Source organism: Camellia sinensis, chromosome 8 (assembly GCF_055761805.1).
Source record: "Camellia sinensis isolate YWXY chromosome 8, ASM5576180v1, whole genome shotgun sequence".
Classification (NCBI taxonomy): Eukaryota; Viridiplantae; Streptophyta; class Magnoliopsida; order Ericales; family Theaceae; genus Camellia; species Camellia sinensis.
The window spans coordinates 110095576-110123575 of NC_138968.1; the positions used below are offsets into that span (position 1 = coordinate 110095576).

General features: G+C 39.0%; 2 protein-coding genes across 2 annotated transcripts; both read left to right on the forward strand.

The window, feature by feature from the left end:
- Positions 1 to 10663: 10663 nt before the first annotated feature.
- LOC145797966 (uncharacterized) lies at positions 10664 to 11533 on the forward strand. The gene has a single exon (XM_082885407.1). It carries the CDS (start codon positions 10664 to 10666, stop codon positions 11531 to 11533), a length of 870 nt encoding a protein of 289 aa, XP_082741533.1.
- Positions 11534 to 12926: 1393 nt separating this feature from the next.
- On the forward strand, positions 12927 to 14474 carry LOC145797967 (uncharacterized). Its single transcript, XM_082885408.1, has 2 exons — positions 12927 to 13443; positions 13867 to 14474. The coding sequence occupies exons 1-2, from the start codon at positions 12927 to 12929 to the stop codon at positions 14472 to 14474; spliced, it is 1125 nt and encodes a 374-aa protein (XP_082741534.1).
- Positions 14475 to 28000: the final 13526 nt, after the last annotated feature.

Below are 28000 nucleotides of genomic sequence, written 5' to 3' on the forward strand. Positions count from 1 at the left end.
TTATTTGTCGTTGTGTAACAATGGTGGGATTTGAGAGTAGTTTGAACAAACCTAGGGTTTGGGTGTGAAATTAAAAGAGGGGTTTTTGGTGAATGTGAGTGAAATGAGTATGGAGTTAGAATATGAGGTTATATTGTGTCAAAATTGTTGATTTTGGTACTTGGGTTGATATTTGGAAAAAGGGGGAGTTTTTCCCTAATTGGATCAAATTGTTATTTTGTATAAATAACTAAAATTGACATTGGTAATGCGAAATTGGATGATTATTGATATATGTGGTGAAGTTGGACATGTGTTGTCTCTCACTCATGAAAAGTTGAATAATTTTTCTATTGAGAAGATTGTATATCTGTTTAGAAATATTTGTATTGGGTTATCGGTGAAGGATAGCTATGATTGTTGTAGAAATTGCATGAAGATTAGGTAAATTGAAACTAATCTATTGTTGGTTGTCATTGAATGTGACTATGCTTTAAATATATTGTATATGTATGATGCTTGAGAGGAGAAAAGGGATGTACTCCATTGTTTGGGAGAAGATAGGGAATGGACTCCATTGAAATTAAGTTGGCTGGAGTGTCCAGGGTGAAAGTCCTAAAATCTCTTGTATACATGGGTACCGATCCCGCCGACGAAATTTCCGTAAAATGGCAAATTAAAGTGTTTGTGTGGTAATTGTATTGATTAGAGGACCACTGAGTTGTAGTCTCAGTTGGGTTGTTGAAAGATAATAAAATTGACTCATGAATTGAGAAGAATAAATTAACTTGAAATGAATTGAAGGAAGATGGATTGAAATATGAACTTTGGGACTTTACGAGCATATAAAGTGTTAATGTGTTGTTACAAGCATCGTATATGGACATTGTACTTATATTTTTATTAAATCTTATATATTGTGTTAGATTATTTCTACTGGGCTTTAGCTCACCTTATTGGGAAAAACCATTTTCAGGTATTGGTGACATGCCTCTGCCAAGACAATAGCTTGGAGGGACTTTTGAGAGTAAGAGCTTCTTCATTTTGTTATATTCTTTTGTATAGCCAAGGGCTAAAATTGTATTGAGCTAGACTCACTTTTGTGTAACCAAGTAATGACTTGGAAAGATGTAAGCCTATAAGGCGTATGACTATATGTTTAGTTTTAATTCTCTTAATGTTGCGACACATGCTGTAGATTCAGGATAAACCTTTGTGAATGTATATCGCATATGTTAACTTTTGTAAATGAACGCTGATAAATGAAAGCATATTATTTCTATTATTCTTCTGCTTTAAGGATTGGATTTATTGTAATAATTTGGGGGCATTACAAATGAGTTTTTAATTTTTTTGGATTATTACATCATATCTGTCACGTTGTCACATTTGAAAAAAAGTATACTAAGGAGTTTTTAAGTTTTTTGGAGTATCACATGTAATTTTTTTAGAGTGTTACATTATACCCATCACGTTGGAGTGCCACATGTTACATTTGAAAAAAGTACACTAGTATTTTTTGGAGTGTCACACCATACCCGTCACATCATCACATTTGAAAATGTACAGTGAGGAGTTTTTAGTTGTTACATCATATCTGCTATGTCATTACATTTAGAAAAAGTATACTAAGGAATTTTCATTTTTTTTAGAGTGTCACTCCATCACCATGTTCGTCACATCATCGCATTTGAAAAAAGTACACTTAAAAGTTTTTAGTTGTCACATTAAACCCGCTACGTTGTCATGTTTAGGAAAAGTACACTAAAGAGTTTTTAGTTTTTTTAGAGTATCACATGTCACATTTAGAAAAAGTATACTAAAAAGTTTTAAATTTTTTTGGAGTGTCACATCTTATTCGCTACGTTGGAGTGTCACATCATATTTGTCACATTAATAAAAGGATATAGTCATCCACCAAAATACTACCAAAATCGAAAATAGGATCACACAGAATGAAACTCTCCACTAATAGGACTTACCAGATCAATAGAAAAAACATGAGACTAATTAGAGAACTTATTTATAAGATAGGATTTATTGGTAAATATCCCTTTAATTTTCGCTCCAAATATTTCGCAACCAAATCTAAATTTCTAAATTATATTATTCATCATTAGTTCCTGTGGATGACACAAGGTCTTAACCATTATTTTACGTAGTAGTTGTTTTTACTTGGTTTTAAATAAAATATTTTGGTGTGAAAACGACCACATCAAATTTTTTTTGTACCGTTGCCAGGGACTAAAAATAGAATTATTTAATTTAGAGATTTATTTATCAAAAAAAAATTAAAATAAAAAAATTGAGGTTAGTTTCTTTCTGTAGCAGAAATATAAACGTGAACAAAAAAAAATTAAAATTAAAATATATATAAAATTTAAAAAAATTAAAAAAAAAAACCAAAATTTTGATACCGTGGTACAGAAAGGAGATACCTATATTGGACATATAACTTGTGGACTATTTACATTTGCTAGACACTTGTGAATTAATAACCCCTGCTGGACATATAACTTAGAGGATAAATAAAGACTACTGACCACTAACTACTAACTTCTGGCTACTAACATTTAATTTATTGTAATTTCTTTTATTTTGTACAATTTCTTTTAGGTCTTATACCCCTTTTATTTTACTCCAATTTAGTTTATCGCAATTTTTGTATATTTATTCTAATTTGTAGGTTTTAGCTGGTTATAAAAAAAAAAAGAAAAGAAAAGAAAAGAAAAGAAAAGAAAAAAACCAAACAAGTGAGTGTGAGTTTTTGATAAATCATAAGAAGTGAAAAAAACCAGCGAATTGCAGCACTCCGGTAAAATATATATTAATTTGTTTTGTTTTGTGTTATTTTTCTTTATTTCGTTGTTTTGTTTTATTTCTTTATTTTCCTTCCCGCTCACAGTTCTTATCAATCCTTCGCGGTTGCGGTATGTGCCATTGGGAACATTGTCATTTAAGTCGGGGGAAAGGGTTTATTGTGTGTTTTAAATTTTTTTTTTTTTTTTTGGTTTTTATTTTCAGTTGTTTTTGAAAATAAATTTCTAAAAAAAAAGTCAAATTTTATTTGTGTGTGCGGTCGCGTTTATATATATATATATATTCTTTGTTTGTGCCGGTGTGTATGGTTTTGTTTTTGTTTTAAAAAAAATGTTTTTGTTGTGTGTTGTGTTTAAAATAAAAATAAAAAAAGGAGAAAGTTTTGCGATTAATTGTTAATTTTATTGCCTTAGTATTTTAATTATATTTTAGTTTATTGTACTACCTTTTGGTTAAAAATAATTTTTTATCTCATATTCGGATGATCTACACATCCACATGGCCGCTTAAATATTATTTGATTAATTTTTTGAATTAGACTTGAACATCTTAATGACTAATGTGGAGACTTTTTAATCCGTGTGAGATTTTGAGCCTATCATTCTTTTTGGAGGGTTATTAAATTTACTTTTAATTGTCCATTTGGAAGCGCATTATTTCATTGCTCAATCTCATATTTTTCAGTTTGGTTGAATGTTGAGAAATCATTTTGCATTTACATCCTCTAAAAATCATGAAAGTTAAAAATTTGTGCCAAATTTTAGGAAATGATTTAAGCCACTTTTGTATTTATTTTTTGAGCTTTAACATTTCTTTCTCTACACTCAAAAATCCTTTGAAACCAATTTGAGCCTACATGTCAAACCTTTCATTCAATAAATCCCTGGTAATAACTGGCCACTACCTTCAAAAGGAAAAGAGTAGAGGAATTGATAAGAAGAAGGATTGAGAAGGAAAAAAAAATTCAAAAAAAAAAAAAAAAACAATTTAAGAAAAAAAATAAATTAAAAAAAAAAGAAAGAAAGAAAAAAGAAGAAAAGTAAGATTATGGAAAGGAGTCTACACTAGTACATATTGTTGAAAAAAGAGAATGTCGAAAACATGAAATTTTAATTTTGATTATTCTCTTACACTTAGAAAGGAGTTACTGATTCTTACCTATTTCCTTACCTCTCCCTAGCCCAAAAAAAGACCTATTTGATCCCAGAATTGGTAAAATTTAGATACAGACATGACGGATAGAGGTGTTACTATAATTTTTCAACATTTAGCATTCTTTGAAGAGACTGTGTTTTTTCATACTAGCGTCTTTCATCACCTATATGCGAGATATTTTGATTTGTTTATATTAATTCCACTCATATATGTTGAGAGTACACAAATTTGCACCGCATCTGGTGGTTCATTTGTTGAGTGTAATATCTGTGAGATTTGAGTCGAAATATGCTTTTGATAGAACTAGGGTCTTCTTTCATTAATAGATTAAATAATATTTTTGTTAGCTATAATTTACAGACACACCGAATATAGAGGTAGATAAATTATTTTTACTAATTGCTAGTATTCTGAACTCTAATAATTCTTTTGCTAATGTATTAAAATTAACAGTTATTGCCATGAATATTATCTTTAAAAAAATATTTTGAATTTTCTAGGTATATTCGCTGTAAACCCTCATAAGACTACAACTCATCCACTAGGGATAACCTAGGGGTTTAAAGACTAGTTGCATACGCTAAATGCAATCAAGTTTCCTACGAAAATGGCATAGATAGATTTTATTTTATTTTATTTTATTTTTAATTTGTTTTGCTCAAGGACTAGCAAAATGTAAGTTAGGGGTGTGTGATCAGTGCCTAAATATTATACATTTAGCATGCTAAAATATATTTTATTAGTCCATTAATTTGTATTATTTTATAATTTTGTGTAATTTTATGTGTTTGTATATATTTTAGGTGTTTATATATAAATTAGTATAAATAATACATTTTAGAAATTTTACATATTATTATAATATAAAGTGTACAATAACTCATTGTGCACTTTACGAATTTTGCAACCAAAAGGGGCAATGCCCTAGGATAGCTTATGCATCCAAAAGAGGCAATGTCCTAGGATAGTCTCCGCATCTGAAAGGGGCAATGCTCTAGGATAGCTTTTATATCTGAAAGGGACAAATGCCCTAGGATAGCTTTCGATCCAAAGGGGAAACGCCCTACGATAGCTTGTGCATCCAAAATAAGGATCGCTTGTGCATCTGAAAGGGGAAATGCCCTTAGATAACTTTTACATACAAAAGGAGCAAAGGCTGTAACACCCCTGTTCCGTAATATGTTAATTGGTCCTTAATATGAGTATGATTATGTGTTTAATATGATTTTGTGTGCCATTATGTGGTTTTGAATTTCTATCTATTCACCGTAGGAATATCTGTTTGATTTATCTGCTTTGGAAATTAAATTGGGTGCCCTATCGGCCACAGAACCCGAAATTGATTACGCCATTGTGATTGGCATAATTTTTAGAACTTATGGTGAAATTTAATTGAAAATTGATTCGGGCTAGATTAAATCGATTAAATTGGTGAATTAGAGCCCAATTATCTTACTAATATTATATTGGCCTTAGTGGGTTTTGTTGTAAAGTCACTACACTCTCTATCCTCTCTTCTTCACTTCATTTGGCTGAATTTGGGAATCAAAATAAAGAGAACTGGCTGTAGAGAGAGAGAAGGAGAGAATTATGTATTTTTGGCTCAAGCTTGGGAATTTGAAGATTAAGCTCAAGATTTGGCTAGAACTTGGGTGTTTAAGGCTCCTAGGTGAGTAATTAACCCTTGAATCATGGGTTTTTGTTTGCTATTTGTAAATTCAGAGTTGAATAAGAATAAAGAACATGAATTTAATTGAGTATGATGAAATTTAATTGGTTTTGTTGAATTGAAGGCTAAATTGTGCATGCATGTAAGAAATTGTCTTAAATTTGCATGTTTGAGCTTGAAATACATGATTCATGTAGAGTTTTCGATAAAGCTCATGATGTAATCACCAATTGTATTATCTAACTTGAGAATCATCACATGCATGTACAAATTATAAGGTTGAATGCATGACATTGTTATGTTGGTAATGAGTTTGGTGGAAAATGAGCCATGCATGTGTTTGATTCATGAGATTAAGCTCCATGTTGATGTATTCTAGTGTTAGTACCATGTTAGTACAAATATATGTGAGATTGGAGCCATAGTATGCAAGAAAAGTTGGTTGAAAGTCGATTTGGAGCTCAAGAACTCATTATGGAAAACCCAGAATTTTGATGTCTGCTCGAGCGGGGGAACTGCCGCTCGAGCGGGAAATACGTGCTCCTAGCACTTTTTGCAGACATGGTGTCCGCTCGAGCGGGGAGCTATGTAGACAGGCCTTCCACTCGAGCGGGTATTTGATGTAACTAGTACTTTTGTAGGCCTTAAGGGTCCGCTCGAGCGGGGAAGTCCACGCTCAAGCGGGGACCCTGTTTTTTGAAATTCTGAAAATGCATTATGTGTTCTGTTTTCCGTTCCCTTTCACTTCTAAGCACTCTTAGGCATACTTTGAGCATTGTAATTGAATTAAAGAGATAAGAATGAAGCCTAAGAGGAATGTGTGAATTAAAGAACGGATTGAGTTATTTGTGACCCATATATGTTATGTGATGTATAGGGTCAAGCTTCGGGGCAAATCCACAAGCCGATCACTGTGAGTAATATCTGAAATGTATTATTGTCCAATTGCTTACTTCTATGTAAGTTTTGTAAAGTTCATTAATCTGAATGGTGGAAAAAGTTTGAAATGAAAGTTTGAAAGGCCTAAAAGGGCTGTTTGAAATGAAAGTTGAAGGCCAAGAGGCCAGTTTGATACGAAAGTATATTTGGGCCGAAGCTCGTTTTGGCACAAATAAATGGACCAAAGGCCGTTTTGGCACAAATAAATGGACCGAAGGTCGTTTTGGCACAAATGAATGGACCGAAGGTCGTTTTGGCGCAAATGAATGGACCGAAGGTTGTTTTGGCACAAATAAATGGACCAAAGCTCATTTTGGCACAAATAAATGGACCAAAGGTCATTTGGGCACAAATGAATGGACCGAAGGTCGTTTTGGCACAAATAAATGGACCAAAGGTCATTTGGGCACAAATAAATGGACCGAAGGTCGTTTTGGCACAAATGAATGGACCGAAGGTCGTTTTGACACAAATGAATGGACTGAAGGTCATTTTGACATAAATGAATGGACCGAAGGTCATTTTGACATGAATGAGTAGGCCGAAGGCCGTTTCGACACGAATGTTGGGGCCGAAAGCCGTTTTGACACGAATGTATGGACCGAAGGCCATTTTGACATAAATGAATGGGCCGAAGGCCGTTTGACATGAATGGAAATCTGAATGGGCCAAAGGCCAGTATGTTTGGAACTACAGTCGCTCGATCTAAATTTTGTATAAGTGTATATATGTTAAGTAGAAATATGAATTGGGCCCAAGGCCGTTTAGAGCATGTTGTTCTGCATATTGTTTATGTAACTTCTATATTTGATATTATTCGCTGGGCTATCGCTCACGCTCGTTCATGTGTTTGTAGGTGAGCCAAGAGAAGTCCAAACCAGCCCCAGTGAAGTCTGCCAGGAACAACATGAGTTTTGGAGAGTCAGCCTTGTGTCTCACGCACGAGACCCATCATTGCCATTCTGTTATGTATTTATATTTTGTCTTGTTGGCAAGGACTTTATGTATATCCGTATATAGTTTTGATATGGGTTGACTCAGTTTGGATGATCCTATCTGTAAAGGATTTTATGGTACTGTATTTTGCTGTGGGTTATTAGCATATATGTGTATGGTTTGCTTGATGTGCATATAAGCACGGCTCTATGGACAAAGTTTTAAATTTTTGCTTCCGTTTGGCTCCTTTACTCTGATGAGTTATGTCTGTTTTGGTCTGAGGCCATAGGTAATCTCCGGATTATTGGCCGGTTATATCCTTAACCCATAGGGGCAGGTTCGGGTCATGACAAAGGCCCTAGGATAACTTGTGCATTCGAAAAGGACAATGCCCTAGGATAACTTCTGCATCCAAAAGGCGCAATGTTCTAGGATTGCTCTTTCATCCAAAAAAGGCAAAGACCCTAAGATGGCTTTCTGTGATATAACTAGCAACTATCGCTGAGAGAATGGATTTTGTGAAACCCGAGGCACATGAAAATGATAACATCTTCAGAGGCACATTGACAATAGCTTACTCTAAGCAAGCATGGTGAGCACAAGCCACTACAAGAAGTGCCCGTCCGAGAAGATCAAATGTGCATGTCCGAAAAGATCATAGACTTCCCGTATATGCAAGGGGAAAAATGTAAGAGAGGTTAACTCAAGCCCATCTTATTGATTAAGCCCAATTGGAGAACAGTTAGAAAGCCCAAAATTAGTAGGCTTGAAGATATCATTATCAAATGGGCTGGATTGATCTAATCTCGAAAGGGTTCAGATCTACGAACCTAGATACTCAGACTTGAAAGGGTTTTGAGCAAACCTAGAGATCCAAGCATTTGGCGGGATAACTAGCCTATATTCGAGTCGAGGTGGCATGACTTAAGAGATCAACGAGACTCGGCGATATTCCCAGCAAGGCATTCTCTTGAACTACCCTTGTCCCTTTGGGATGATTGGTTAGGCGTAGCTAAGAAGAAGGGTTTACGAAGAATCACTATATCTTTCGCAAGATTTTTCTTATCGTATGAGAGATGACTTCCTCGGACAAAGTTGTCAGAGAGAATATTTTCCCATGTGCCTTGCATATGGAGCTCCATCATCATGAGTTGCCTATATATAGCACTCACTCATAGTTTTACAAGGAGAATTTTTTGAGAGAACTAATCTCCATTCTCTATTATTTCCTTGAGAGTAAAAATATGAGATTCATGGGAGAACCTTGCCATTATTCTCTTTCTAATCTCTTTGCCTTCTTCTTCACCCAATCTGTTATATCTATCATCTCTTTCCTATTGTGTTCATAGTTGCCACCATTGAAGAATCTAAGCCTCTCTCATCATTTCTAGAGAATTCGGATTTTCTGGCGTTCTTTCAATTTTTCGACAAGCCTTCAAAATTTCTAACAAGGTTTCCGACGGCATTTCCGAACCCTTACATACATATCTATTTTGTAATTTGTCTACACCTATTTTTTAAAATCTTATGCATTGCATGGGTTGTTAGTTGATGTATAAATGAATGTGTCAACAACTTTTTAAGCCCCACACACACACACACAAACACACACACACACACACACACACACACACACACACACACACATATATATATTTGAAACTTTATATTTTTAGTAAACTTTTATAAAAAAATGTTGTTAATATTTTTTAAGTTTTAGAGTAGAAGTACCTAAAGAAAAAAAATAGACCAAATTATTTATAATAAAAGAAAAGAAAAGAAAAGAAAAAGTACGCTAATAACAAATAAACTCAAAAAAAATCCAAGAAAATTGACTGACTCTCTTTCTCTCTCTCTCTTCTCACTATTTTCATAAGTTTCCTTAAATTTGGTCGATTTCTTAATTTTTTGGATCTGTATTGTGGGAGTTGATTTTTGACTAGGAACTTAGCTGGAGAGCACAGACAGAATAGATTGTGCCATCCACCTACCAACAAGAAGATGAGAATACCGCGGTGGTTCGTTCATTCGGGGGCACTCTGACAATCAATTCAATCAACTTATCTCACAAGATATCATCAACTCAAATCAAAAGCTTGCAGAATAAATCACATACCATAAACCCACGGGGGTACCTTAATCAGTGTCCGACTTTCCCTAGAAGTCTTACTTCATGGGACTATCCTTTAAAAGGATAATATATCTCACAACTCACACTATCCAGATTAAGATGAACTTCCTCAAGAGTCCCATTTCTATCCAAATAGGTAGCTTGATGTCATCTAGAACTCTTGTCCTCTATTCTAATTCCGACATTACTACACCATATCTCGGCACCATGGTCCATCCATATGGCACCTCAGCTAACAACCCCGACCACGTGGACTATCCAAAAATTATGTCCCTACAACTGCCCCCTAGGTTCTATTACCTCTGCAACTTGAGGTGATGGAACCTACGTTGTTGCATCTTCCAACATGTCGGCAAAACAACATGCTAGATATACTTTTTCGACCAAAATCATGACTCGCCGACGTAAAGAAACAAGGACTCAAATGTCCATTCGTCAAGAATCAAGAACTAAGAACCATCATGTTCTATCTCATCCAGGTCCAACATCTCGAAAGAAATCGCATTGCTAGCAGAGATCATGACTGGCTAGTTCAAGAACATCAAGATCTCAATATCAACTCATCAGGAACTAAGAACAAACAAGTTATGTCCTATCCAAATTCGACATCTCAACCAAGATCAACATCTCAACCGAGATCATCATGTCAACCAATATCAATCATCTTAACCAAGATCAACATCTCAACATGAGATCAACATCTCAACTGAGATAGCACTACTAGCCGAGATCATAACTCGCTAGTTCAAGAACATCAAGATTCGAAATCTGTCGTCTCAACCGTCATCATGATGTGTCACCTCTTCATTAGTTCCCAATATGTCCCATAATTGATACATGTCGCCTCCTTTAGACGTCCTTACCTTCTCGAGCAAGACATCCTTACCTTCTCGAGCAAGGATTTGGAAAGGATCTAGATGCCCCACAATGATGCCCTAGTAGTAACCCTCCGCATCAAAGACTTTGACATCAAGAGAATCTTGATCGACCAGGGGAGTTCGGTCGAAATTATGTATTATGATGCGTTCAAACAAATGAAGTTGGAGGACAAGGATTTGGCCCATGCGACGTCCTCTTTGGTTGGCTTCAACTCTCAGCCAGAATGGCTGATCGAAAAGATCATTTTGCCAGTCAAAGCGGGTTCGGTCGTAAAGCAAGTGGAATTCTGGGTGCTCAAGGTTCCATCCACTTACAACTTAATTTTGGGCAGGAGCTGGTTACATGCCATGCAAGCGGTTGTGTCGACCTTCCATCAAGTTATGCGCTTTCCGACGCCTACCAGGCAGATCGAAGAGGTTTGGGGAGACCAGGTGATGGCAAAACAATTCTTCGTTGCGGTGAATGGCAGCCGAGCAGCCAAAGGGTTTGTCCAAATGATTGAGGGACTCGAGAGAAAGGAGGTCCTTAAAGACGTAGGAAGAAAGGCCGAGGAAAAATCAGTCGAGGATTTGGTAGAAGTGCGCATCGACGAGAACGACCCAACTAAGTTCTTCCTCTTGGGATCATCTTTATCTAGCGCCGAGCGGTTAGATTATGTCAACTTCTTGGTTTCCAATTTAGAGGCTTTTGCGTGGACGCCTTACGACATGCCTGGTGTTGACCCCAGCTTTATTTGCCACCAGTTGAATGTCTTCCCAAATGCGCGGCCGGTCATTCAGAGAACTCGCCGCTCGGCTCTGCACCATGCCGAGGTAGTGGCAAAGGAGGACAAGAATTTGTTGGAGGCAGGAGCGATAGAAGAAGTGCAGTACCCTCGATGGATATCCAACACGGTGGTGGTCCCGAAAAAGAATGGCAAGTGGCGAGTCTGCGTTGACTACAAGACGGTTAACCGTGCATGCCCAAAGGATAGCTTCCTCCTCCCTCGAATTGACCAGCTGGTGGACTTGACCGCTGGCCATTAGAGGTTTAGCTTCCTGGATGCATATCGCGGCTACCACCAGATAGCCATGTACGAACCGGACCGAGACATCACGTCGTTCACTACTCCTAGAGGCCTGTATTGTTATAAAGTCATGCCGTTCGGACTGAAGAATGCTGGGGCAACTTTTCAGAGGATGGTGACAAAGATGTTCACTCCTCTTTTGGGCCGAACAATGGAGGCCTACATCGATGATATGGTGGTAAAGAGTAAGGAGAAGTCCCAACACCTTGCCGACCTAGCAGAAATGTTTGCCGTACTTAAGCACCACAAACTTCGTTTGAATGCCTCCAAGTGCGCATTCGGAGTCGGCACCAGGAAGTTTCTGGGTTTTCTTGTCACAAACCGAGGGATTGAAGCCAACCCATCACAGATCAAAGCTATACAAGAGCTGGAGCGCCCAAACTCCACGAAGGACGTGCAACATCTTGCCGGGATGGCAGCCGCGCTGAACAGATTTATCAGCTGATCTTCAGATCGTTGCAGGCCCTTCTTTAAAACTTTGAAGGCCAAGTTCTTCTGGGATGACGAATGTGACCGTGCACTGGCAGACTTAAAATATACTTTTCCTCAGCCCCTATCTTAGTCACACCTCGGCCGGGTGAGGAGTTGTATCTCTACTTGGCAGTCTCATAACATGCTGTGAGCGCCGTCCTAGTCCGCGCTGAAGGCATCCAGCACTTGCCCATCTTCTATGTAAGCAAGACTTTGCTCTCGGCCGAGACGAGATATCTTCCACTGGAAAAATTAGCGCTGGCCCTGATGATGGCATCAAGAAAGCTGGCGCACTATTTTCATGCCCATACAATAGTTGTGTTAACCAAGTTTCCACTTAAGGTGCTTTTTGAAAAGGCAGACTTCACCGGAAGAATTTTGAAATGGGCCGTGGAATTGGGGCAGTACGATATCAAGTTCCGCCCGCGCACCGCAATCAAGGCTCAAGCTCTTGCAGACTTTGTGGCGGAATTTGCCCCTGGGACGCATCCAGTTTGCCCAGATGATTTAGCTGGTGTGGATTTAATACAGCCCATGGATCAGGCAATGGAGACAAGTGTTGGCTCACAAGTGAAAGAAGGGCAAAAGGCAACCAAACTAGCGAAGCCGGGTAGCTCATTGAAAGACGGACTCAACCGGGATAAGGTAAGAGACCCAAATGAGCCGATTAGAGACTTGGAATTGAGAGGCTCCCAGAACCCTTCTGATTGCTGGAAGCTATTCATTGGCGAGATGTGGAAGCTCTTCGTCGATGGGGCATCCAATGGGCATGGGGCCGGGCTGGGTATCGTACTGACTTCACTAGACGGGCTGATCATCGAGCAAGCAACAACGAGGCGGAGTATGAAGCCCTTCTTTCCGGACTAAGAAGCGCATTGAGAATGAAAGCGTCAGCCCTTATGGTATTTAGTGATTCCAAGCTGGTGGTTAATCAAGTCTCAGGGGAGTATGAGGCCCGGGATGAGCGAATGGCGAAGTATCAGGCGCTGGTGCGCGCAGAGATCAAGAAGTTCGACGCCATAAGAGTGGAACAGATCAACCGCGAAGAAAACAACACGGCTGATGAATTGGCCGGGCTTGCTTCTACTCAGACAGCTTTTCCTAACCCCTTGATGATAGAATTCTTACCTCGGCCAAGTATCGAGGAACCAAAAGCGACCGAGGTACTTTGCACTGACTTGGGTCCTTCCTGGATGGATCCCATCATCGCCTTCCTAAAAGATAGAGTTCTACTGGAAGAAAAGAAGGCGGCCAACAAGATCCGGGCCAAGTCAGAGCGATTTTGGCTCTCCCCGTCCGGAGCCTTGTATAAGAAGTCTTTTACCGGGCCGTATCTGAAGTGTGTCCACCCTGCCAAGGTGGAGGCTTTTCTCTATGAGATCCATGAAGGCATCTGCGGTAGCCATACTGGGGGCAGATCTTTGGCTTACCGAGCAATTTTCCAAGGTTATTGGTGGCCGTGCATGCAGGCAGACACGCAGAAATACGTTCGTCGATGTGAAAAGTGTCAGAAATTTGCTCACCAGATCCACCAGCCAGCGAGAGAATTGCTCCCCCTTACAAGTCCTTGGCCGTTCGCACTCTGGGGATTGGATATAGTAGGGCCATTCCCAGCAGCCCCGGGCAATCGCAAATTCGTCATCGCTGCCATTGACTACTTCACAAAGTGGGTTGAGGCTGAGCCATTAGCAACCATAAAGGAAAAGGATGTGAAGAAGTTTGTTTGACAAAATGTTATCACTCGCTTCGGTGTACCCAAGGCCCTCATCTCGGATAACGACACTCAATTCGATAGGAAACTCTTTCGCGAATTTTGCGAAGAGCTGAAGATCGACTTCTACAATTCAAAGCCGGCCTATCCTCAATCAAATGGTCAAGCGGAGGCCTCAAACGAGACCATCCTGGACAGGCTGAAGAAGCGGCTTGAGAAGGCCAATGGGAAGTGGGCTGAAGAACTCCCTAATGTACTCTGGGCATACCGTACTATGCCAAGACGGTCGACTGGAGAGACTCCGTTTGCCTTGGCCTATGGCATGGAAGCCGTTATCCCGCTGGAAATTGGCATGCCAACCATCCGGTCTGAAAGCTTCCAGCCAGATTTGAACAATGAAGCAGTAGCATTGAAGCTAGACCTTGCCGAGGAAAGGAGGGAGCGGGCACTAATCCACATAGCGGCCTATCAGCAAGAACTCTCCAAGAAATACAACAAGGCTGTGCACCCCAAGTTGTTTAAGATCGGGGACTGGGTCTTAAGAAAAGTATTGGGCAACACGGTGGTCCCTGGCGAAGGAAAGCTTGGTGCAAATTGGGAAGGACCATACAACGTGACTGGTCTCGCTGGCAAATGGGCATACCATCTGGGAGATTTAGATGGCAAAGCTGTCCCCAGATCGTGGAATGCAGCCAACCTTAAGATCTTTTACTTTTAAGATGTAATTGCTTTTATTGCTTAGCTTTCTAGACCTTTAGCTTTTTGGCATTTGGTGTAAGGATAGCACTGCTTTTTGTAATGAAAATCGGCGCTCTTGCTGTTTTGTATTACATCTTTATGTGTAATGACACCGTGAGGCATACCGGGCCACTATGGATGCCAGGGGCAAGGAGACCGACTTGATTGATACCAGACTGATTTTCTCTCGCCGGTGCAGGAATGGACCGCACAAACAGTTGGTGTATTGACCAGCGAAATGATAGGCGTATTGTCCAATTCGTATAAGGGCCGAGCTGATTTTTGCTCGCCCGATTGGGATGTTGGCATCATGACCAACTTAAATGAAATATTGGTGCTTTGCCCAATGTAAAGGCCGAGTTGATTTTGCTCGGCCAAAACGAAATGTTAGTGTTTTGTCCAACTGATAAGGGCCGGGCTGATTTCGCTCGGCCACATTGAAATATTGGTGTTTTGCCCAATTTGCAGGTTGAGCTGATTTTGCTCGGCTAAAATTGAACGTTGGTGGTTTGTCCAACTCCCTTCAGCGCTGAGCTGATTCTTACCCACCCAAGTACAAGACTTGAAGTGATGTCAAAGCCAGAGCGGTCGAGGTGATTCCTGTACGGCCGGAATGAATTGGTTGGGAGCTTTCAAAACCATAAAGGCCGAGCTGATTTATGCTCACCCTGCTCTGAATGTACGCGCTTAGCCCAATTTAGGGCCGACTGATTTTGCTCAGCCAGATGCAAATGTCTAGGTTCATCCGAAAAATAAAAGTGCCGAGCTGCTAGTATGTTTCGCGAACATTTAAGTCGAAGCAATTCCGATTTTAGCTCGGCGTATTGCGCAGCAAAGCCGACCTACCAGTTGTGATTCATTAAAGTTTGAATGAGGAAATTTTGCACGTATCAACCGCACAGAAATAGAAGATAAACAAGCAAAAGTTCAAATTTCATTGATCAAGGAAATTGCATTACAAAATGTGGGGCCTAGCCCGGTTACATTCAAAAAAAAAAAAAAAGAAAAGAAACAAAAACAAAGCAAAGAAAATACACATCAATCTAGCTCGAGGTCAACCGTCTGCTCAGCGACCTCAACCGTTTGCTCGGGCAACCCATCCACGGCCTCATCATCAACCCCTTCCACCGCGACAACCTCCGGATCAGCCACTTGACCTTCGACATCTTGAGATGCTTCGGGAGAAGTTTGCTCGGTTTGTTGCGCGGCGGCGGCTTCTTCCTTGGCCGCTTTCTTTGCCTCTTCAATGAGCCGGTTTTGAGCGGCATTAGCGTACGCCTGCATGTAGACCGGGATATAAGCCGCAGGGGGATTCAGGAACATTTCAGCGTCTTGACCAAGGCCAACTTTTTCTACGGCAGCTTTCCAACCGCACTGGAAAAAGATGCCCTTGGTCCCCTGAACCTGTCGTTCATAGGTCCTCTCGCCCTGCTCATATCCCTGGTCTTCGGCGTCCTCAACCGCTTTATCTCTCTCCTTCTTATGGGCGTCGCACAGTTTCCTCAGCTCGGTGAGATACCGGGCCTTCGTTGACTTCACGGCCCGCTGTTTGTCCGCTTCAGCTCGGTCAACCTTCTGGCTCAGGTTATCTCGCTCGGCCACAACTGCCTCCTGCGCGGCCTTCAGCTTCGCTGTCTCGGCCGCTTGGGCCTTGTTCTCAGCTATGGCCTCACGCAGACTCTGCCGCACGGCGATCATGCGCTCATGGGCGAGATAGTTCTTTTGTGCGGCCTGCAAACAAATGAAAGATTGTTAGTATTCTAAAAATCGAGCAAAAATCGAGCAATAACTTGAAGAAAGGAGTGGAGAACTTACCAACACGATCGACTTAGCTGTCGAGTGAAGCACCTTCAGGTCGGACAGCTCGTCGTGCTTCTTCATGTTGGCAGGAAGGATTAGCCCCTTGGTCATGTTGAAACTGAGGGAATAATCCTTGTCTGCGTACACTGAATCGGCCGCAAAGACTGCCCGGCCCTTGTACTTGATCTCGGGTGCCCAGACCGGGAGGGAGGTTGGGCTCTTGGATGGCCCGGTTGGTTGTTGCTTGGTCTGGTCCCCCAGCTCGATGGAGGCATGTTCAGCGGAGTCCTCATCAACAAGGTGCTGCTCTGTCTGGTCTTTCCTTGGTCGCTTCTTCGACCGGCCAGCTGGTTCGCTGGCAAGAGCCAGCACAGCCCCTTCCTTTTGCCCGGCTGGAGTGGAAGATGTTCCCCCGGTTGCTTCCAGTGGTTGGGACTCGCTTTCCTCACCGGTGATCATGGACTTGATTGCCCGGATTTTTGCCATTTCTTGCTCGGCAGTGAGAGCAACAAGTCTGATCGGCGGAAGATTTGGGTCAGGTTCTGGGGAAGGAGCACGGAGGAAGTCGGTAACCCGGCTTTTGCGCCGTGCTTTGTAGTTGTAGGTCGGTTCAAAGCCGAGCAGCTTTGGTGACTCTCTTTCCTCTTCTAGATGGCGCAGTAAGACTCTTATGGCCTCCTGGTTAGCCCGGTGGTAGTCTTCTGCTAAGTGCTTGTAATCTGCAAATAGAAGGAGTGTTAGACCGGCACATAGAGAGACTCATGCAAAAATAAAATAGTGCGGTTAGCCGAGCTGCTCAGCAGCACTGCCAAAATCTTTCCTAATATACCAGCCCGGTATGGACGCCTTGATGTCCTCGTAATTACCGGACAGCCACAAGAAGTCGTCATCATTGGTCTCCTTATCCGGGTTGCCCTCGATAAGTTTTACTCGGCCCTTCTTTACTTTTAGGTGCTAGCAAAACCCACCTTTATTTTTACTGAGGATGTACTGATGGAATATTTTAGCAAGACCAAGATTGAGACCGAGCCTCCGGTTTAGCTCGGCCACGCTGTTTATTATCTTTTATGTATTGTTAGACACTTGGGTTGGACAAAGCCTTGTCTGCTCAAAAATTCGCAGATCGAGGGTTGGACCGAGAAGCAAAGTCCTCCTTCGACTATGGACATGACCGTGAAGGGGCACCGGTCTAGGTCGCCCCAAGGGGTATCTCCCTTTTTGGCCAGCTCTAAAACGACATCATTTGGAATGTTGTACTCCCTACGAAACTCGGTTAGCGCACCGGGCGAGCTCACCATGAATCGGTACTTCTCCATCTATCTCGGTTTTATTCGGTGATTTAATTTGTATCTCGGTGAGAAATTTTGGTGTATTTGCTCGGACTTTGAGCTCCACCAGTGATAGTTCTGGACTAGCCTGGTCGGTCCTAGTTTGTTCTTCATTGTTAAGAAACAAGTCCAAGGGTTAGCACGGCATAAATTGCACGGCTTCAATATGGATTCTTTTTAGCTCGGTGAAGGGTTTTTGGGAGTTTGACCGGTTCTATCCTATCTCGACTGGACAACTTGGCCGATTTGGCCTTCCTAGTTCGGTTCTGATTCCCTATCTTCAGCTCGGTCGCGGCCTCAATGAGAAGCCACAAACTAGTTTTTGCTCGGCTGAACCTCTACCTACGGATCTAAACAAGCATTTATCTCGGTTCTTCCCAGATTCAAACTGTTCATCCCTAGTGCAGAGCTTATGCTTCGAGGCTTAGGGAATCAAGAGGCACGATGACCTCAAATGCTCCCCCAGTTCCAGTTTTCCTAGGGTGTGCCATTATTAGTCTAAAAGGGGATGGGGACTTTTGTGATTCCAATGTCCCCAAGCAAGAACATGAAAAACACAAGACGGAAAACATGAAGAACATGGACAGAAAATAGGGTGGGGGTGGTGAAGAGACTTACCAGCGATGGATGCCAAAGAGATAGATCGACCGAGAGCTCGACTATAGCCTCAGAAGGAACGAAAACGGATGTAGAGGAATCGGAAAGGCAGCAATGGCAGTAATGGTAGAGGTTCGAGCGTTTTGAGAGCAAGGGTTTTGGGGCTTGAGAGAAGAGATGAATAGTAAGGATTGAAGTGACCCTTCGTTTGTGCATAAAAAGGGGGGAAAAAAAACCAAACGGCTGCGCCATTTGAATTCCGCGCGTGAAAAGACAGCTTTTGGGCTGCACGCGGCCAATGAGATGAAGCCACGTGGGATCGGAAGGACGGCTGTCAGTATGGTTGTACGATCCTTGATAGGACTACGGGCAGAATTCGAAGACCGACCAAATGGGATAGCTCGGTAATTGCTTCGGACCCAATAACGCTCGGCTTGGCACTAGCACAACTGATTAACCATTAGCTCGGTCATGGTGGTAACCCCAATCACGATCAGCTCGGATGAGGTTAAGGGGCAATTGGGAGGGGAGATTTGCACCGATAGTACGGCCGAGCTACGGTAACGCGAGTCAGGCAGGCTTCACGGTGCCGAGCTATATTCTCAATTTACATGGCCCTCCGGCCTGCCGTGCGCGGCCAAGATAGGTCAGCCGACCAGGCACGGTCTAAGGCCTCGCCGAGCTATAACGGAAGGCATTCGGTTGGACTCGTAGTGACGTGAGCTGAGATGTCGGGACGAGGGTCGGCATGCCTCTAGCCCGTAAGCCGAGATGTCCCGACTTCGTGTAATCAAGATCGGAGATAGAGCGGGGAAAGGCCGGCTTGCCTCGTGGCTGGTTAGCCAGGACTGACCGGTCCTACGCAGCTCGGCCATGAGCATCACACTTCTGCCCCTTGCCAAGGGACAGGTCGGCTATACATAGCTCGGTTGTGTTGCTTGTGGTGGCAATTCCCCACCAAGGGATAAGCCGGTCTCGGCTAAGTGTGCCATCTAGGCCAATGGCCTGAGGGAGAGGAAATCTGCTCCAGGCACGCGTCAATACCGTTTGGTAGTTTTGCATGTACTGGATGGAGGATTTGGCCTTTACACGCGTAAGGTGGTGGGAGGCGAGCACTGCCACCTGTCCAGGGAAGGACAGCAGAGATAGTACGCGTACAATCCCGAGGCTGCATGGCCAGCCTAGAAAGAAGAGTGGGAGGTGAACGTTAGAGGTAAGCAACTTGCGCCATCTGAAACACACACTCTCTCTCTAACAGCCTTCTTCTTCGTCAAGTGATCTGACTTGATCGTCGGAGGGTCTATCCGGCATACCACCACCGGGCAGCTCACCGTTCTATGTGTTGCCAAGTTAGACGCCGTCACGTGAAGCTTGGAGTCCAAGGAGTACGGAAAGCAAATGATATTTCGCCCTCGTACATAGGGCATAGAAATGAGAAAAATAGCCAAATGCTGGAAAAGTTTAGGAAGAAAACAAGAGGGAGTAAATATTAGATATAAAAGTAATATTGCGTAGTGATATTATTATTTAATGAGTATTTTTGATTTGTAGTAAAAATTATATCATTGTTGAATTTGTAAAAGAAAATAATTATCTATTTAATATATTTATAATTTTTTGTTGATTTGTAACGCTACGTAAAGTGATATCTTTATTTGATATATATATATATATATATATATTGTTTATGGTGGAATAAGAGAGTGAGGCGTTAAAGACAGAGAGGGGTTAACGTTTGAAAGGAAAATATATTGACTTTTTTATTAGAGCGTTGATAGAGACCACCTCCAATCACCACCCCACAACCCCACACACACGTGACGGGTGGTAATTGGAGGAGAAGAGGAAAAAAAAAAAGCAAAAGAAAAAGTAACCAATCAAAAAAGAGAGGGGGTCAAAGGGGGTGAGGGGAAAAGGGGTCTTAAACATTTTTGTTTTTATTATAACCTCTAGAGTGGCCATGTGAGTTGTACTGGAAAATTATAAAATGCTCTCAGAATATCACATGTCAGTGTTGTTTAATTAATCATTATTTAATATATTTTTTTATATTTTTCAATTAATCAATATAATATCTCATTAATTTACATTCTCTTTCAATCATAATATTATAAAATATCAAGTATTTATATTTTTAAATTATTAAATAATTACCCGTTATACATACTAATATGTACCCACATTTGCGATTGCTACAACAATTAATTAAACACATCAAAATTTAAAAGACAAATTTTTTTCAATCAAAACTACGATAGAGCAAACGACAACATACATTCGCACACTCAAGCCCAATACTTTGGGCCCCCCTTTTTTTGGAAGGCTCCAAACTTCAGTACTCTCTATTCAAGACTAACGGTGTATTTGATTCATGAATTTGAAAAAAAATTTAAAAATAGAAAGAAAAAATATATATATATATATATAATTAAATAAAATATATGTATATTTTATTTATTATTATTTTTTTCTTTCCAAATATTCTTTAAATTTTTGAACTAAACACAGCCGAAGAAAATATACTCCATATTTAAAAGTCTCCCAAAAAAAAAAAAAAATCTATCTTTTACATTAAAATCTTAAAAAAAAAATTAAAAAAAAAAGTTCATTGTGTAACAGTGAGAGTGGATTGACCTTGCCTGTGCTTCTCACACAATTTTATTTAAAATTATCAATTAATGAAAATACTCTTTACTGATTGGAGAGCTTAAATATTATATATTTGGCCCACTAAAATATATTTTATCAGTCTATTAATTTGTATTATTTTATAATTTTGTATTTATATATATTTTAGATGTTTATATAAAAATTAGTATAAATAATACATTTTAGATATTTTAGATATTATTATATTATAAAGTGCATAGTAACTCACTTTGCACTATATGTGTAACGACCCCAACATGCATATAATGATTATAATTATGTAATTATGTGTTATTTATTAATTGTGATATATGTCATGTGATTAATTTGAGTATATCTGTTCAATTTAGAAACTATCTGTTGATCGTAGGAAAATCTGTTGTGATTTTCGCTCTGAATTTGAAATTGAAGGCCTTAATAGCATCAGAAACCAAAATTGAGTACATGATTAGCCTAATAGGAATATTTAGAACCTTATGGCAAGTTTGATCAAAAATTGATTCAGATTAATTAATTAAGTTGTGTTTGATTGGTCTAATGTGTTAATTGTTGTATTAAGCTACTCCAACTATATATATTGAGCCTTAAGCTCATTTGAGCTCAACTCTTCTTCATTTGGAGCTCCTAGTATCTTACTATACATTGTAGAGAGAGAGAGAGAGAGAGAGAGAGAGCTCTCATCTAGAGAGAAAATGTGTAGAGATTGAAGGGTTAACTTGATTTGGTCAAAGTTTGTGCAAGAACAAGTGCGTTTGAAGCCTCTAAGTGAAATTTATCTCTTAATTCTTGAAGATAATGTGTTCTAGAGTTGTGTACATTGATTATATATGACCATTTGCTTGTATGTTGATAAATAAAGTCAAGAAAGTGAAGAAGCTCTACACGCATGTAGTAATATGTTGAATTTTTGCCATGTTGAGTTTGAATTCAAGTACTCATGTTGAAATTGGCGGTTAAATTTGTGCATGTTGAATTTGTGTATGTATGTTTCATCCATCATGTGTTGGTTCGTAAATTCATTTTTTTTGAAATGAGTTTTGTACATGCATGAGCCTTTAAGCTCAAATTTGTCAAGTTCATGAGTTTTGAAAAGAATGAACAACAATTCATTACATGCAAGTCAAGAACATAGAGCTTTAAACCTTGTTTTGGAAATTAAAAGGGATTTGAGTATGTGGTTTCATAATTTTCATGAATTTATGTACTCTGGAAGGTTTCTACATGTTTCTAGTAAGTCATGCAAGCCTTGAACATGAAAGATGCACTTTTGAACTTCAAGAGCAATCTAGAAAACCCATAATATTTGCAAACTGCTCGAGCGACAAAGTGTGCACTCGAGCGAACTTGACGAGCTCCTAGTACTATTGCAGTTCTCTTACAGACGGCTTGAGTGACCAAGTGTGCGTTTGAGCGAACCCTTCGTATATTGTTGGACCGCTCGAGCGACCAAAAGCTGGCTCAAGTGCAGATTTGACCCATCTAGTACTTTTGTAGACCTCTGTGACCACTTGAGCGACCAGTAGTTGGCTCGGGCAAAGACCCTTGTTTCTGCATATTTTGACAAGTCTTTATGTGTTCATATCTTCGTTTTCATCTTCTCTGGAGCATTTCTAAGCATAAATTGTGACTCAATAAGGAACTAATAAGTGAGAAACCCACATGAATGATTGAATTAGAAAGAGAAGATGAATTACATGATTTGAACTATGTGTTCCAATGTGTGTAATGTGTAGGTTTGACCATTGTGGAAGGATAACAACCTACTCGAGGTGAGTAATGTCTTTGTAACGGTATTTTAGTACGAATTACTTTGAAAGTAGTTTTACTATGCAATGAATTATGAAACCTACACTTTGTATAAGTAATGAGATATGATCCAAGATTTTCGAACAAGTACTTTAAGACACTAAGCTATGCTCTGAAACTCCGAATTGTGTGAAATGAGATAAGCTTTCCGAAAATGTGATTTGCTAAGAATGAATGAGTTTCCTTTGAACGATGACATGAAAATGTGCTTTGACCATTCGGTAACCACAATTTCGTCTATGATCCGCAAGTGACATTTTGTAAAAGTTAATGAACTGTGAGCGTTCTGTATGATGTCGATCTTGATGATTGTTCTGTATGACTTCAATGGTAATCATTATGTATAGAATCTACACGTATAAGATGTTTTCTATGAGCTCATTAAGTATATGGCATCAAAGTCATGTTCTGTATTTGGCATCAAAGTGATGTTATGTATATGCCATTAATATGATGTTCTGCATTCTGTATCAGTCATCTGAATGATGTTCTGCATAAGTCATCAAATGTGATGTTCCATACGAGTCACCAATATGGGTGTTCCGAATGAAGTCATTCAATATCAATGTTTCGTATGGTATTTCAGCAAGTAAAATAAGGCCTTCGGGCACTTCATAATGTGACAACTAATGAAAGGTTTGTTAACTGTAATTGCTGTTACATGTTTTCGAAATAAGCTTCAGTTATGACAAGAACCTTTTGAATTGCTCTGATAAGTTATAGAACTCATTCATTAAACCCCTTTACTTAAAGATTTCTGATTGGGCTTCTAACTCACTCTATTTTTATATATGTTTGTAGGTGAGCATCAGGAAGTTCTGCATTAAAGACAGCTTTGGAGTCAGCTTTTTGTGAGTCCGACAGTGTTATGCCTCTGTGTTGAGGCCTCAGTTTTTATTTTGGCCAAGCTCGAGAAGCTTTGGTTTTGTGCAGTTTGTTTGTATATATATATATATTATGGTATAATGTGAGATACAACATTTATGTTTTGATCGTGTCTTGTATGCACAACTCAATGGATAATTTTTTATATTTTACTTCCGCTTGTGGCCCTGTAAATTGTATTATAAATTCTGTTAATTCTGTTTTTGAGGCTGGGTAATCTGGAATTACTGCCGGTTACGATCTAAACACATAGGGGCGGGTTTGGGTCGTGATAATACGAATTTTGCAACCAAGAAAAGAAAAAGAAAGAGAAAGAAAATAAATAAAAAAAAGAAAAAGAAGATGGAGGGTGTCGGGCAACCATCCCCGTCTTTCCCTCAATAATTATATATATTATTATATTATTTTTTTTATTTATATTATGATTATTTTTTTTTTCTTTTGCAGGTATAAAAAGAGAAGAAGAAGAGAAGGAAATGGGGGAGCAGGAGCTCAAGCAAGTAGAGGGCTTCAGCCTAAAGGATGAAGAGAGAAAGAGAGAAAAATAAAAAGAAAGGAAAAGTGAGAGTGAGTAGTTTGTAAATATTAGTGTGTGAAATTATTTTTCTATCTTGGGGCAGAAATGAAATCCTGATCAAATAATTGCGGTAAGTTGTATTTAGTATTTTTAGTTTTAATTTGATTTGGATACAGTTTTATAACTTTTAGATATTTTTGGCAATAAATGTTTTATTCAAATTATGTTGTACCATGATTTTCACTTTTGTATATTATAATTGTTAGACAAATCATATCTAATAAGACGGGCCGTGCATCAAACCGTAGTTTAGTGATGACGGTCCGTGCTAAACAAAGATGATTCGTGACTTTCTGGTTTTGATATACAAATTCTCTTGACGATGTATTTCTAATCAACTTACATCACAGTATCCAAAACAATGATTTTCTAAAGACTGAGTAGGTTAGTGGTGGATTTGAAATCCTAGGATATTTATTTTATTTTGTTTAATTATTTTATTTATTTAATTAGTTTAATTTTGAGAAATTGACTAATCTGTCCCATATTTTGAATTTGTGATCTATATAGTCTCATATTCTTTCTTGTGATCTATTTAGTCATTTTGGATGTGTAGTGACTCATTTGCCCGCTATAACGAAGTGTCACGTTTGAAAAAATTATACTAAGGAATTTTTTAGCATCACATCATACCGCCACGTTGGAGTGTCACATTTAGGAAAAGTACACTAATGTATAGCGATTCCGGTTTTGACCCGACTTTTGTTGCATTCCGAACTCGGGCTTATAGTTTCTGAATGTTGTTCATTGTCATTCTTCCCCTTAATCCTCCTTAAATTTGGTTATTAGATTGTAGTTGTGTGTTTGGAAGATGTTGATTGCTTGTTTTTCCAAACCTTTTTTTGTCCAGATTTTTGTTCCTCTACTCAAGCGTCCATTCTTGTGCTCGAGCGAGCTTTGCAATTTTACTCTTCCACTCGAGCGGCACTTCTCGCGCTCGAGTGGGCTTTGAAAACTCTCATTACTTTTGCAAGTCTGCAAAACTACTGGGAGAGTGATTTCTATGCTCAAGTGGCGTTTTCCATGCTCGAGCGACGCTTTCTTTGCTCAAGCGGCCTTTCTTGTACTCGAGCGTTGGTCTGTTGTCTACAAAATTACTGGGTGTGTGTCGTCCATGCTTGAGCACCACTTCTTGCACTTGAGCGGTGAGCATCTTGTTCATTGTGTCTTGGCGCTTGAGCGGCCTTTCTTGTGATCAAGCGGAACAACTTTTTGTGTCTGACGCTCGAGCGTCAACTCTTGTGCTCAAGCAGACTGTGCGTATATCAGATCGCGAAAATGACTGTTTACATCACTTTTTCAAATCTTTTCTCCCGAAAATTGAGACCCTCTCTCTCTCTCTCTCTCTCTCTACATTTTCACCTAGTTCTAGTGATTTCTTTACCCTAATCCATTTGATAAAAAGGTAAATCATCTCAAGATCTCCACTTTGATCCGAATAGAGTTGGGTTTGGGCACCTTTGAAGTTACACCCTTGCTTGGCTCGTCTTCTCTCTTTGAGGTATGGATTTTCTACACCTTCATATGATTTTTAGCTTAATTATTTGTCGTTGTGTAACAATTGTGGGATTTGAGAGTAGTTTGAACAAACCTAGGGTTTGGGTGTGAAATTAAAAGAGGGGTTTTTGGTGAATGTGAATGAAATGAGTATGGAGTTAGAATATGAGGTTATATTGTGTCAAAATTGTTGATATTGGTACTTGGGTTGATATTTGGAATAAGGGGGAGTTTTGCCCTAATTGGATCAAATTGTTATTTTGTATAAATAACTAAAATTGACATTGGTAATGCGAAATTGGATGATTATTGATATATGTGGTGAAGTTGGACATGTGTTGTCTCTCACTCATGAAAAGTTGAATAATTTTTCTACTGAGAAGATTGTATATCTGTTTAGAAATATTTGTATTGGGTTATCGGTGAAGGATAGCTATGATTGTTGTAGAAATTGCATGAAGATTAGGTAAATTGAAACTAATCTATTGTTGGTTGTCATTGAATGTGACTATGCTTTAAATATATTGTATATGTATGATGCTTGAGAGGAGAAAGGGGATGTACTCCATTGTTTGGGAGAAGATAGGGAATGGACTCCATTGAAATTAAGTTGGCTGGAGTGTCCAGGGTGAAAGTCCTAAAATCTCTTGTATACATGGGTACCGATCCCGCCGACGAAATTTCTGTAAAATGGCAATTTAAAGTGTTTGTGTGGTAATTGTATTGATTAGAGGACCACTGAGTTGTAGTCTCAGTTGGGTTGTTGAAAGATAATAAAATTGACTCATGAATTGAGAAGAATAAATCAACTTGAAATGAATTCAAGGAAGATGGATTGAAATATGAACTTTGGGACTTTACGATCATATAAAGTGTGAATGTCTTGTTACAAGCATCGTATATGGACATTGTACTTATATTTTTATTAAATCTCATATATTGTGTTAGATTATTTCTACTGGGCTTTAGCTCACCTTATTGGGAAAAATCATTTTCAGGTATTGGTGACATGCCTCTGCCAAGACAATAGCTTGGAGGGACTTTTGGGAGTAAGAGCTTCTTCATTTGTTATATTCTTTTGTATAGCCCGGGGCTAAAATTGTATTGAGCTAGACTCACTTTTGTGTAACCAAGTAATGAATTGGAAAGATGTAAGCCTATAAGGTGTATGACTATATGTTTAGTTTTAATTCTCTTAACGTTGCGACACATGCTGTAGATTCAGGATAAACCTTTGTGAATGTATATCGCATATGTTAACTTTTGTAAATGAACGCTGATAAATGAAAGCATATTATTTTTATTATTCTTCTTCTTTAAGGATTGGATTTATTGTAATAATTTGGGGGCATTACAAATGAGTTTTTAATTTTTTTGGAGTATTACATCATATCTGTCGCGTTGTCACATTTGAAAAAAAGTATACTAAGGAGTTTTTAAGTTTTTTGGAGTATCACATGTAGTTTTTTTAGAGTGTTACATTATACCCGTCACGTTGGAGTGCCACATGTTACATTTGGAAAAAGTACACTAGTATTTTTTGGAGTGTCACACCATACTCGTCACATCATCACATTTGAAAATGTACAGTGAGGAGTTTTTAGTTGTTACATCATATCTGCTATGTCATTACATTTAGAAAAAGTATACTAAGGAATTTTTATTTTTTTTAGAGTGTCACTCCATCACCATGTTCGTCACATCATCGCATTTGAAAAAAGTACACTTAAATGTTTTTAGTTGTCACATTAAACCCGCTACGCTGTCATGTTTAGGAAAAGTACACTAAAGAGTTTTTAGTTTTTTTAGAGTATCACATGTCACATTTAGAAAAAGTACACTAAAAAGTTTTTAATTTTTTTGGAGTGTCACATCATATTTGTCATATTAATAACCATTATTTTACGTAGTAGTGTTTTTTACTTGGTTTTAAATAAAATATTTTGGTGTGAAAACGACCATATCAATTTTTTTTTTGTACCATTGCCAGGGACTAAAAATAGAATTATTTAATTTAGAGATTTATTTATCAAAAAAAATTAAAATAAAAAAAATTGAGTTTAGTTTCTTTCTGTAGCAGAAATATAAACGTGAACAAAAAAAAAATTAAAATATATATAAAATTTAAAAAAATTTTAAAAAAAAAAAACCAAAATTTTGATACCGTGGTACAGAAAGGAGATACCTATATTGGACATATAACTTGTGAACTATTTACATTTGCTAGACACTTGTGAATTAATAACCCCTGCTGGACATATAACTTAGAGGATAAATAAAGACTACTGACCACTAACTACTAACTTCTGGCTACTAACATTTAATTTATTGTAATTTCTTTTATTTTGTACAATTTCTTTTAGGTCT